Source organism: Acomys minous, assembly GCF_964271855.1.
Source record: "Acomys minous genome assembly, chromosome: 13".
Taxonomy (NCBI): domain Eukaryota; kingdom Metazoa; phylum Chordata; class Mammalia; order Rodentia; family Muridae; genus Acomys; species Acomys minous.
In genome coordinates, this window is record NC_140495.1 from 20,441,383 (window position 1) to 20,453,682 (window position 12,300).

At 42.1% G+C, this 12,300-nt stretch overlaps 1 protein-coding gene across 11 annotated transcripts in view; it reads left to right on the plus strand.

Moving 5' to 3' along the window:
• The window catches only part of CEP63 (centrosomal protein 63), a 43,947-nt gene that overhangs the window by 4,836 nt on the left and 26,811 nt on the right, over positions 1-12,300 (plus strand). For all 11 annotated transcript variants that reach the window (XM_084751721.1, XM_084751724.1, XM_084751720.1 and 8 more), the window contains 4 exons: positions 3,988-4,056; positions 4,937-5,114; positions 10,039-10,134; positions 11,936-12,058. In XM_084751721.1, coding sequence (XP_084607847.1) covers positions 3,988-4,056; positions 4,937-5,114; positions 10,039-10,134; positions 11,936-12,058 — 466 coding nt within the window. The remainder of the gene's footprint in view (positions 1-3,987; positions 4,057-4,936; positions 5,115-10,038; positions 10,135-11,935; positions 12,059-12,300) is intronic.

Sequence of the window (12,300 nt, forward strand, 5' to 3'; positions counted from 1 at the left end):
TTAGATGTATACGCTGGTTATTTTCCCTTATCTTGTTAAGGAAGAGGTTAAGTTTAGGGGCCTAAGATGTCTTCTGTCCCTTAACTCCTGATGTGCTAATGAGTTTCAAAGATTTGCCATCATTAGCTCTCTGATTATGTTCTTTCACCCCTATGACCTAAAGGGTGTTTCCTGCCCCCAGGACTTTATGATAAAGACCTGTGTCCCCTTTAATCATCATCTCCAGATTTGAGTGATTGAAAACAGCATTCCTTCCTGAGTTCTGCCTGTTGGCTGGCTGGACTGCGGGGCCTCAAGTTAGCATTTGGTGTTAGGAGTGTGGCCGAACATTAGTTTCTCCTTCAATCTGTACTGAATATTAGTAACACAGAGTACTCAGCCACATGGTCTGTATCACATGGTACCATCAAAGAGGAAACAAGTGACTTGTCTGGAGTACGTGAAGGCCATGGTGGTTAAAGACAGAATCTGTGTTGTGGCTGTGAAAAACTGAAGACAACCATATATCCACAGGAAATCCATGTCCTCCCAGTTTATCTGATCCAGAGACTGGAAACTGGTGCATTTGGCTGGGACTCTAGCAGAAGGTGTTGATAAAGAAGTACGCCGTTAATCCCAGCACTTGGGAGGCAGAGGCAGGTGGCTCTCTGTGAGAGACCAGCCTGGCCTACAAAGTGAGTCCATGACAGTCAAGGCTACACAGAGAAACCCTGTCTTGGAAAAATAAAAAAGCACACCTCACATTAGCAGGCCTTTTCTTCAAGGCATGTTGCTGTTCTTCTGTGCCTGTTTTAAATTAGGCACAATTTCTTAAAATCAGGCACAGAATTTTAAATGAAATTCTTGTCTCGATTGTAGGATTTCAGTTTTGAGCCAGTTGGTGGCTTTTCTTACACCTGTGTAATTTTATAACAGTGCTGCTGCCACCTAGTGGCCATGAGGAGATAAGCTTTAGTTTTGTTTCCCACTGAGAAGATCCTGTTTACCACAAGTAGGGGAGCGATATAAAAGGTGGCGTAGTGCTTATGATTGGAGGGTCACGCCACCTGGGTTTGAACTTAAGGAATATGACCTATAGCTTTACATAGTCTGTTTCCTCAAAGTGATAGCACCTTTTATGAGGGTGCAGAAGATAGAAAGTATCAAAGGCAGGTAGATAAGGTGAACATTCACTAAAGTTTAGCATCTCTTATACACATTGTTAGTTATTAAATGGTGTCATATATAAATGCCAACAAATTATATGTTATTAAGTAGATTACTGCTCAAGAATAACATGACCAAAAGAGGTACATTTTAGTAGGAATAATTTGGAGAAACAATTACAGAGAAAGATGAAATAAAGACCATGGCAGTAACTGCTCATACCCTTCATTTTACAGATGGGAAGCCGAAGTCTGATGACATAGAGCTGGTTGGTTGCAGAGCAGAGTTGTCTGATGGCTCTCTGCCTAGTGTTGAGTACACTCTGCTGCCTCCCAGTTCAGCAGAGCAAAAGCGGGGTCTGGATGGCACTGTAATTTGACTCTTACTGTTGTCTGCAAGAAAGTGGAATTAAATGTAGGGTCCTCTCCTTTAGGGTTTTACTTGGGGCCATGGTGACATATATCAGGAACATGAGCTAGAGGAAAGATTCCTCAGCCGCACGTGCACAGGAGCCCATAGCCCTTGTTAGGACATGGAGAAGTAGGTGCGGAGACAGTGGATGGTTGTACTTTACCGTCTTCTCATCCTTGTCCTGTGTCCCTACATTCATTGCCTGCAGATGCTGAACATTTTTGTTTCTTTTTTACTCCCACGCTGGGGTGTTCCTTGGTAAGGAACATTTATTACTATCTAGAGAGCTGTTTGCACAGCACTACATTATTTGTTGAATAAAGGGATCCACTTCTCAAAAGAAATATAACTTTTGGAGACGCGTTAGTTCATAGGGACTGAATTTCTATAGCCTAACCTTTAGCCTTGTTCATAATTCAGGGTTGAAACTTTGAAAGCTTAAGGAAAGAGGACAATTTCTTTTTTTAAATTTATTTTGTATGTATGAGTGTTTTGCTTGCATGTCTATCTGTGCACCATATACATACCTAGGGATCCTCTGGAACTAAATTTATGGATAGTTATGAGCTGCCATGTGGCGTGGGTGCTGGGAATCAAACCTGGGTCCTCTGTAAGAGCAACATGTGCTTTTAACCATTGTTTTCTCTCCAGCCCAATAGGGAACTTTCTTCAGAATGAAAGGTGGTCTGCCAAAGAACAATTTAAGGATTTATAAAGAGAAACTTACCACGTGACACTTCTGAGTTTAAGGGTCTTTTTTCCTTTGTGGTGTGAATTTCTCTTTTCAGGTAGTCTGTTCTGTGTCCTCTCTCTTTGAGGTCCTTGTTGGCAGTCCTGCAGCTGTGACCACTTTACATAAGGGGAGATGGGGTTTCCCAAGGCATGCAGCAGTGCCATGTTGAAATAGTGGTCTTAGTCCTGAACCTCAGAGATAAGTAACATTAATTTTCTGTCCCTGAGAGACCAATGGTCTAGAAAGAAGGAGAGATGTGCAAAACCTTTATTTTTGGATTCTATTTAATTTGGGAAGAAGAGTGGGGAAATGTGTCAGAGACAGGGAATTGTCAAGTGCTGTCAACCCTGTGCTTACCTTAGGGGGCAGAATGTGACCCAGGAAACCTTCTCTGGGGTCTGTGACCGACCTGGGAGCTTAATTTTAAAATTTCATTTTATGTACATTGGTGTTTTGACTGCATGTATGTGTCACACCTGTGTGAGGGTGTCAGATCCCTTGAGACAGTAGTTAGATTCAGTTGTGAGCTGCCATGTGGGGCCTGGGAATTGAACCGGGGTCCCCTGGAAGAGCAGCTGGTGCTCTCAACTGCTGAGCCAACTCTCCAGCCCCAAGCTTATTTATTTATTTATTTTTAAGATTTATTTTGTTTTATGAGTATGGGTATTTTGCCTGCATGTATGCATGTTCACCGTGTGCATGCCTAGTGTTTGCAGAGGCCAGAAGAGGGCATTGGAGCCCCTGAAACTGGAGCTACGATTCTGAACAGCCGTGTGGGTGCTGAGAACTGAACCCAGCGATTTTGCAAGAGCAACAAGTGCTTTTGACCATCCCTCCAGCCCCAGACCAGAGAGCTCAACCTCTTTACAATGCTTCTTGTTTTAAAAATCAAGAAACCTGTGCTTAAAAAGCACTCTGCTTGGAGCTGGAGAGATGGCTTAGGGCTTAAGAGCACTTACTGCTCTTCCAGAGGTCCTGAGTTCAATTCCCCACAACCATATGGTGGCTCATGACTATCTATAATGAGATCTGGTGCCCTCTTCTGGTCTGCAGTCTTACATGCAGGCAGAGCACTGTATACATAAACAAACAAACAAAAAAACCACTCTGCTTTCCTTTCATCAGTGGTCCCAATTTATTCCTCTCATTTTGTGAAGGTTTGTGTAAATGACCCTTGAGAGAAACTATTTTCCACTCTTACATTCTTTAAGAACTAGGCATAGAGGGGCTAGAACGATGGCTCAGCAGTTAAGAGGACTAGATCTGGTAGCTCCAGTGCCTCTGGCTTCCATGGGCACCTGAACTCGTGCACACACCCATGCATAAACACACAGTTAAAAATAAGTCTAGACTACGACAAAAGAAAGCAAACCTGGACTGGTGGCAAACATCTTTATTTAATCCCATCACTTAGAAGGCAGAAGCAGGTAGACCTCTCTTTCTGAGTTCAAGGCCAGCCTGGCAACATGCATAGCTGGTTCTAGGTCAGCCAGGGCTACATAATGAGACTCCGTCTCAAAATTAAGTTAGATAATCAATAAAAAGGCCTAGAGTAATGAGGGGTTTATTGATTTTGCAGGATAGTTTCAGCAGCAATTAAGATTTTCACTCATTAATTATATTACTTTCACTCATATTAAGTTGGAATGTTGGCATTCAGAACTGACTTTTTTTTTCACTCTTTTCTTTTTTCCCAGTTGCAAAAACAGAGGGGATTTGGCGATGGAGGCTTTGTTGGAAGGAATACAAAAGCGGGGGCATAGTGGGTAAGTTTGCCTTTAACTGTGAGCTTCTTTTTTTTTTTTTTTTAATGTATTTGTTTATTATGTATACAGTGTTCTGCCTGTAGGCCAGAAGAGGGTGCCAGATGTCATTACAGATGGTTGTGAGCTACCATGTGGTTGCTGGGAATTGAACTCAGGACCTCTGGAAGAGCAGGCAGTGCTCTTAACCTCTGAGCCATCTCTCCAGCCAACTGTGAGCTTCTTATTGCAGCTTAAAACCGTCTCTAGGTTCTGTTAAGCAGAAGCTAAGCCGAGCCACGGCGCATCTGTGGACTGCACCCCTCCTTAATCATTTGTCTCCCCTTAGCAGTACTGGGGTGGACTCTTGAGTTTCTTCTGCAGCTCAGAGGGCATCAGTGGGTTGAGAGCTCTGAGGCAGGCTGCAGTGCGCTCCCAGTGACAACAGTTGGGAGAAATAACTGCAATAGATGTTGCTCAAGGATGAGTTTTTTAAAAAAGCTTTTTTCATTATCTTTTTCCTGCACAATAGCCTGTGTGCTACCAAGGCTGTTCAATCTGCTCAAAGAGATACAACATAGGCTTGCCTGGCTTCTCCCAAAAGCGTCCCTAAAATATTCCAGAAGACCTGGTTAGTAGCTGTGAAAGCTTCTCTTGGCAAGGCAGATGTAAAACCCCCATCTGTGTTCGCCAAGGTCCTTGGCTTAGGTTGGTTACTCACTAGAGGGGCAGGTGGAGCAAGTAGCCGAGTGTGACGGCATGGAAAGCAACAGCTCAGACACCCTGGTCTTGGCTTCTGGAATGTTTCAGTTCTTCACATAGGTATAGTCTGTGATATTTTTTATCTGTGAACGATGAGAAGTCACGCGGGCCTGAGTTGTGTTTGCTCTGTTGGTGTTTGTAGGGGATTTTTGACATCCTGTGAAGCAGAACTGCAAGAACTCATGAAACAGATCGACATAATGGTGGCTCATAAGAAATCCGAGTGGGAGGGGCAGACGCACGCTCTGGAGACGTGTTTGGACATCCGAGACCAAGAGCTGAAGGCCCTGAGGGGTCAGCTGGACATGAAGCACAAAGAGGTAGGAGGGCTGCTCACTCCTCCCATTACTTTAGATAGTACACGGGCCACAAGCCCATGGTCATGCATGTATGTAATACATTGGAGCAGCCTCATGCCCGGTACATAATACATGGACCACATGCCCATGGTCATGCATGTATGTAATACATTGGCTCACAACCATCTGTAATGACATCTGGCACCCTCTTCTGGCCTACAGGCAGAACACTGTATACATAATAAACAAATACATAAAAAAAAAAAAAAGAAGCTCACAGTTAAAGGACAGGACTATGTTGTGTGCGAAGCACACTCCATCACTGAACTGCTTCCTCAGCCTTTATTTGTTTAACTCTGGCAAAAGAGGCAAACTGTTAAAATCAAGGACTCAATTCTGCTTATTTGTTTTTGTATTTTGGGGGTTTAGTTTTGATACCAAAAGCATTGTTATCATTACTCAGTTGCTTCACAGAGAAAGAAGGTTCCCAGATGATGATTTGAAGATCACAGGTTTGGCATAGGCTATCCAGGAAATTTAGAATTAATATATTTCTAGTTAACTTAATGCTTCATTGGTTAGGTTGTTGGGAATTGATTAAGTTTTTAGGTTAAATATTTCTATCAAACACCAATAATGGGACCCTATTCCAGAGAGTCTGTGAAATCTTCTTGCATCAACATACTAATTTCTAGGGCTAGGGTGATGATAGTTTGGTGGGTAAAATGCTTGTGTAAGCATGTGGACGGACTGGGCAAACATGCGGATGAGAGTGCAGGTCCTCGGAACCCACTGACATCCCAGATGGGTGTGGTGGCCCTTCTAGCTCTTGGAAGGCAAAGACGAGATCTCAGGAGCATGCTGGCTAGCTAGACTAAGCTGTATGGCAGACTCTGGGTTCAGCTGAGAGACCCTGCTGTAAGAATAAAGCAGAGGGCGGTTGAGGAAGACTCCTGATATCAACCTCGGGACTCCACATGGTCAAGCAGGTTTTATGAGAACACAGATACATATCTGTGTACATACACATGCACACAACACACACACATGCACATGCAACCCCCCTCCATTTCTAATATGTTCACAGTCTCACATGCTATAACAACTAAAAACAGGGTTTTTAAAGTTTTTGCATTCTGTTTGAATACAAGAAGCAGTTAGTCTCAGAGTAGAAGTTATGTTCCTCAAAGGAGATAGGTACCTGGTGAGATAGAAAGCATGTGAGTCTGCACACGCATCTTTTGTGAGAAGGTTTTATTGTGGTGAATGTCATTCACACTAAGCTTGAGTTTCTTGGCATGGCTGATTTGCACCCTGTTCTAGGCTCCTTATCTCATTCTGGGTTGCTGTTTGTGGCCAGCGCTGGCTGCTTGTGGGCCATGTTTGGAGGAGCACCGCTGTCATAGAGCTACTTTGCTAGTTAATGTATTTCTCACTTCAGAGTTGAGATGGGGTTGATTTTGATGGGATTTCTGTTGCTGTTGTCTCTAACTCCCTTTGGGATAATTGACCTAGTGAAATAAGTGCAAGTTCGCAGCTCATTTCTGCGTTTTTCAGCTGAATGCTCTTGGGCAAGTAGCTTCAGTGTGTTCTATTATGTACAAAGTGGGGACATGGATGCCCCCATCCCAGTGCTGCTGTGAAGACTGAGACATTGAAAGTAATAAGTAATGTTTAAAGTGATCCCTGAAGGTTGGAGGAGATAGCTCAGGGTAAGGTGCTTGCTGACTTCCCTAAGCTGTCCACTGACCTCTTCACACATATCATGGCAGAACCTTAAAGTCTATACTAGTCAAGAATATCTTTCAGGCTAATAGAAGGAGAAAGTAGAATGATCGGAAAGAAATCAGTCCAGAGAGGGCAAACCACAAGGAAAAAAGGTGCAGGGCTTATTGAATAGAAATAGCACATAAGACAAAAAATTAAAACCCAAGTAAGTCTATTGTAACTTACTCAATTAAAAGACAAAAATTGGCCAAAGAGATGAAAATATTGAACCACATTATTTAACTATTGTAAATGCACATGAAGGTTGAAAGTAAAAGGCAAGATAAAAATATCTGCCACCCAGACAAATGAAGAGAAAGTTGATGTAACTGTCCATACCAGAGAAAGCATGCTTGAAGCAGAAGCCAAGAGCCGTGTTGCTAAAGGAAATAGCGATGCTTCCTCATGATGGAATAAAGGTTCCAGGACATGCACTTGTCACAGACACTTTGTATTTTGTCACATTCATTGTCTTTGATTTCGTTCTTGCCGTTGGATATGGTTCTCTGTGCCATCAACACTCCACTGTGCTTGCTTCTCTCAGGGCCTTGGAAAGCTGCTCACACTAAATCTAGAAATGTCTGGTAGTGACCTTGTCCAGGGCAAACCTCAGCAGGGCAAGGATGGCTAAAGTCAGCCGCTTCCTGTTACTCACAGAGGAGTTCTGAAACACATCCGTCTGCTTCCTTAGTGAGTTCCCAGTGTCACAGCCCTGGCTGCCCAGGAGTAGGCCACGTGTTGCTCTTCCTTCTTGTCTCCCCACTGTGTTTCCAAGGTCACTGCAGTTATCTATCCAGAAGTCCACTTCTCAGGTTGTACTTTTAGGAAAACTCAAAATAGCAGCAAATAATGCAGTAAGATAATTTTAGCCTTCCATACATGTATATAAAAAGTACCAGGATTGTCAGAAGAAAGCTGCAGCCATGCTTGGGAGTATTAGCACATTTTTCATCGTAACTGATGGAGGATATTCATAAAGATACAGATGAGCAGTGTGGTCAGCAGACTTGACCCAGGTTATAACTATAGAACATGATACCAGACAACTGCAGAGCATGCATTTCTTTTCCAGCAGAAACTGAATGATTACCAAAATTGACTCTATCCTGGGCTGTGAAGTAAATTTTGCCATAAACAAAGTCTTGAAATCATAGATAAGCTCTCTTAACACCACATAAACAAGTTAGAAAAAGATAACCTTGAAAAATGAGTGTATTTGGAAATTAAGTAAAGTTCTGAATGACTCAGAGAAGTTGTGATGAAAATGAAAAATAGTTTGTATAGTTCCAGACCTCAACTCTGGGGCTCTAATAATCCAACCGTAGGTAATTAATAACAGCCTTAAAATGTAGAAAGCAAACATAGACAGGATTTATGGAGAAATTACATTCATGGAAACTGTAGACTTAATGCAGCTCTCTTGTTATTGGTAGAACAAGCACATAGAAAGGCCAGTTAATGTGGAGAGCTGATGAAAATCAACTTGACCTAATTAATCTTAAACATGTTCTTTTTAAGTGACTGAAATATTTTACTGCCACCAGGTAGCTCTCACTATAATCAGGAGATTAAATTGTATGTTTTTATAACAAAGTAGGTTTAAACTAACACTCAACACAATAAACAGAGACAACTTTTCAAGTACTTGGAAATTAAGCAATATACTTTTAATTGACCTTTCAAGTACTTGGAAAAGCACTATCCGTCTAAATGACCTTTATTTTTTAGATTTGTTTATTTTATTTATGAATATGAATACTATACCTACATGTGTCTATTCACATTTGTGTCTGGTGCCTATAGAGGTCAGGAGAGGGCATTGGATCCTCTGGGGCTGGAGTTGCAGATGATTGTGAGCCATCATGTGTGTTCTGGGAACTGCATCTAGGTCCTCTGAAAGAGCAGCTAGTGCTCTTGATTGCTGAGGTAGTTCTTCAGCCTCCCAAATGAGTCATGGAGAACTCAGTGAAAAGGAGAATATGCTTTGATAGTGAGTGATAATGAACTTGCTGCGGATCACATTTGTGGGGTTGGATGAAGGGATAGGGGTAGCCTGTGTGCGTATAGACACAGAGGGCCTAAGACTAATGCACAGCACAGAAGCAAACCAAACAGAAAAGCAACACAGCATGCAGCTCCTAGGGCACCTAAAGAGAATTATAGCTATCTGTATCTCCAGATATGTTACAATAAGAAGGCTGAAACTCAGGCATTTAAATGCCTGTTTTAAGAACCTAGGAGGAGCTGGGAAGGTGGCATAGTAGGTGGGTATATGGCTTGCCACAGAAGCATGAGGACCTGAGTGCAATCCCAGCACCATGTCAACTCCAGGTGTGACTGTACCCATCTACAGACAGCATTGGAGGGACAGGGACAGGAGGGTCCCTAGGGCTTGCTGACCAGCCAGGCTAGCTGAACAGATAGATAAGCTCCAAGTTCAGTAAGAGACCTAACCTCAAAAAATAGCGTGGAGGATTGTTGAAGAAGACATCTATCTTCATCTGGTCTCTACAGGCATGTTAATATACATGCATGCACACCTACATACACATATCAACACACACACACACACACACACACACACACACACACACACACACACACACACACCATGGACCAGTTAAATTCTAACTGGTTGTCAGGAGAATACTGCTGGATACTCAGAGTTGAGGGCTAGGACACTGGGAGGGACCAAATCATTGAAGATTGCGTTACTGTCACTTCCTTACCCTGGGAGATGAGGGAAATGTTGAAGTAAGTAGGAGCCACCTCTAGTCTTCTAGTCTGTCTCTGATGCTACTGACCTGTGCTTTACTTGCAGAAATTGCTGTTCAAGCTTTACAGGTATCTAAAAATGAAATATTTTTTGTTACCAGAAAATTTAAACTTTGTATTTGCTATTTTTATGAGGCTTTATTATTTATATATAACAAAGAAGGTTGAGGAGGACGATCAGACAGGAATGTGAGTCTTGAACTGACTTTATATTTGTAAAAGAGTGGTTCGTGTTTTTAGCTGTTGTGTAGACTCAGCCATTTCCTTGCCTGGCTGGCAAGAAGGCTAACCATGCAGATACACTTGCAGATACACTTTGCAGTGATTACAAGGATTATCTTTGTTTTATGTTGATGTCGTTTCACTGCTAATACTGAACAGCACTACCTCTTTCTGCTTTTAGGTCGGAATATTGCACCAGCAGATCAAAGAACATGAAAAAAGCAAGCAAGAAATGGCCATGGAGTATAAGCAGGAGTTAAAGAAACTGCAGGAAGAGGTCAGGCTTTAGTTCTGCGATATGATGTGTGGTTGTTCTTTCTTTGTAACTTTTGACTATTGGGTTGAGAACTTGTTTCTATTTATATGGTAGGAAATGAACATTCTGCATGATACTCTGTATGAAGTATGTGGTGGAAATATATTTTTCTGACCTTGAATCTAGGCAAAGACTCTTGCCTGGTGTGTTTGATATAACCTAAACCAGCAATTGTCTGAGATTTGAAAGGAAAAAAGAGCTATATTTATATAATGCTGAAATCTTGATATCAGACAATATTTTAATTTCTAAGTTCATTCAGTTACTGACTTTTAAATATTGGAAAGTACAAAGGGATTAGAAATATTTTGGGAACCCTATGGGAGTGATGCACACCTTTAATCCCAGCACTTGGGAAGTAGAGGCAGGTGAATCTCTGTGAGGCCAACCTAGTCTACAAAGCAAATTGCAATACAGCTGGGACTGTTATACAAAAAACTCCTGTCTCTAAAAACAAACAAACAAACAACACAAACAGACAAAACAAAATAAGAAATATTTTTTGATTAAGAAAAGCAAGGGCATCAAGATGGCTCATTGGGTAGAGGCACTTGCCACAAACCTCATGGCATGGATTTCATCCCAGGACCATATATAGTGGGAGGAGAAAACTAGCTCCTCAAAACCGTTAGATGGCCTCTTCCTGGTGGGCTGTACTGCATGCCCCTCTCCCTCCCATTTCCCATAAATAATAAATATTTTTAAAACATTTTTTTTAAGCAAGAAAATTGAGAGGCAAGAGATAGCTCAGCAGTTGAGAGTGTATTGTTCTTGCTGAGGACCCCAGTACAGTTCCTAGCACCCACATTAGGGAACTTACAACTGCCTATGATCCCAGCTTGTGGGATCTGATGCCCTCTACTGGCCTCCATGGGCATCAGTGCTTGCATGCACATACCCACAGAGAGACAAACACATAATTAGAAATGAAAAATAAAATCTCTAAAAAGAAGAAAATGCTATTTTAGTATTCAATTTAATTTTTAATATTGGGGAAATTGCCTTTGTTTTGGTTTAAGACAAAGTTTCCTGTTTATTATGCCGCAGTGTCCTCAGGAATATGTCCATGAACCACTGGCCCAGAGGAGAACTGTCATTGCTTCCTCTCTTGTGCAGAGTGTGTTGTGGGGCCTGTGAATGCATGGCAATTGTAATAAAACTAATTTTTCCCCTTTTTTTTTGGATTAAAAATGTCATTGCTAGGTGCTAGAGAGATGGTTCAGAGGTTAAGAGCACTGGCTGTTCTTCTATAGGTCCTGAGTTCAATTCCCAGCAACCACATGGTGGCTCACAACCATCTATAATGAGATCTGGTGCCCTCTTCTGGACTACTGGCTCACAAGCAGGCAGAACACTGTATAAATAAATAAATCTTAACGAACTCATTGGTAGCATTTCTTTCTTCCACATGCATATGCAAGCAGGTATGCACTTTGAGTTAAATATCCCATGCTGGCCTCAGATTCTTCACATAGTTGTAGATGACCTTGACCTTGTAATTTCCTGCCTCCACCAAGTTATGTGATCACTGCATCTGCTACTCTACCCAGTTTATGTGGTACTGGGGTCCCCAAGGCCAGAGCTTACTAGCTCGGCACTCTACTAACTGAGCTTTATCTCAGCCCTGTAATTTTAGGTCTTTTTTATTTTGCTTTGCAACTCTAACACACTTCCTGTCTATTATCAATAGTGTAATTTAGCAGTGCTCTGACCACCACAATTTACTCTTAAATTTTAAGTAAATAAATAACTGTTTTTATAGTTAGGAAGACTGAAGAGAAGTTATGAAAAGCTGCAGAGAAAGCAACTAAGAGAATTTAGAGGAAATACCAAAAGTCTGCGGGAGGATCGGTCTGAGATCGAGAGGCTAACTGGAAAAATAGAGGTATGTTTACAGCAATAGTCCCTGTTGTGACTGTCAGTCATTGTGTAGGAAAATACCGTTTCTAATGGAGCTGTTTCCTGAAGCCAGTTTCTGCCATCCGAGCTGTCACTGAGCTGTTTCGTGGTGGGAAGGTGGTCCACAGTGCAGCCCATCACCACCTGCTCCGCTGACAGAGTTCCAAGCCATCAGTAAATCTCAAGAGGGTAGTTCTTCTTTACAGGGCACTTGGAAATGTATGGAGG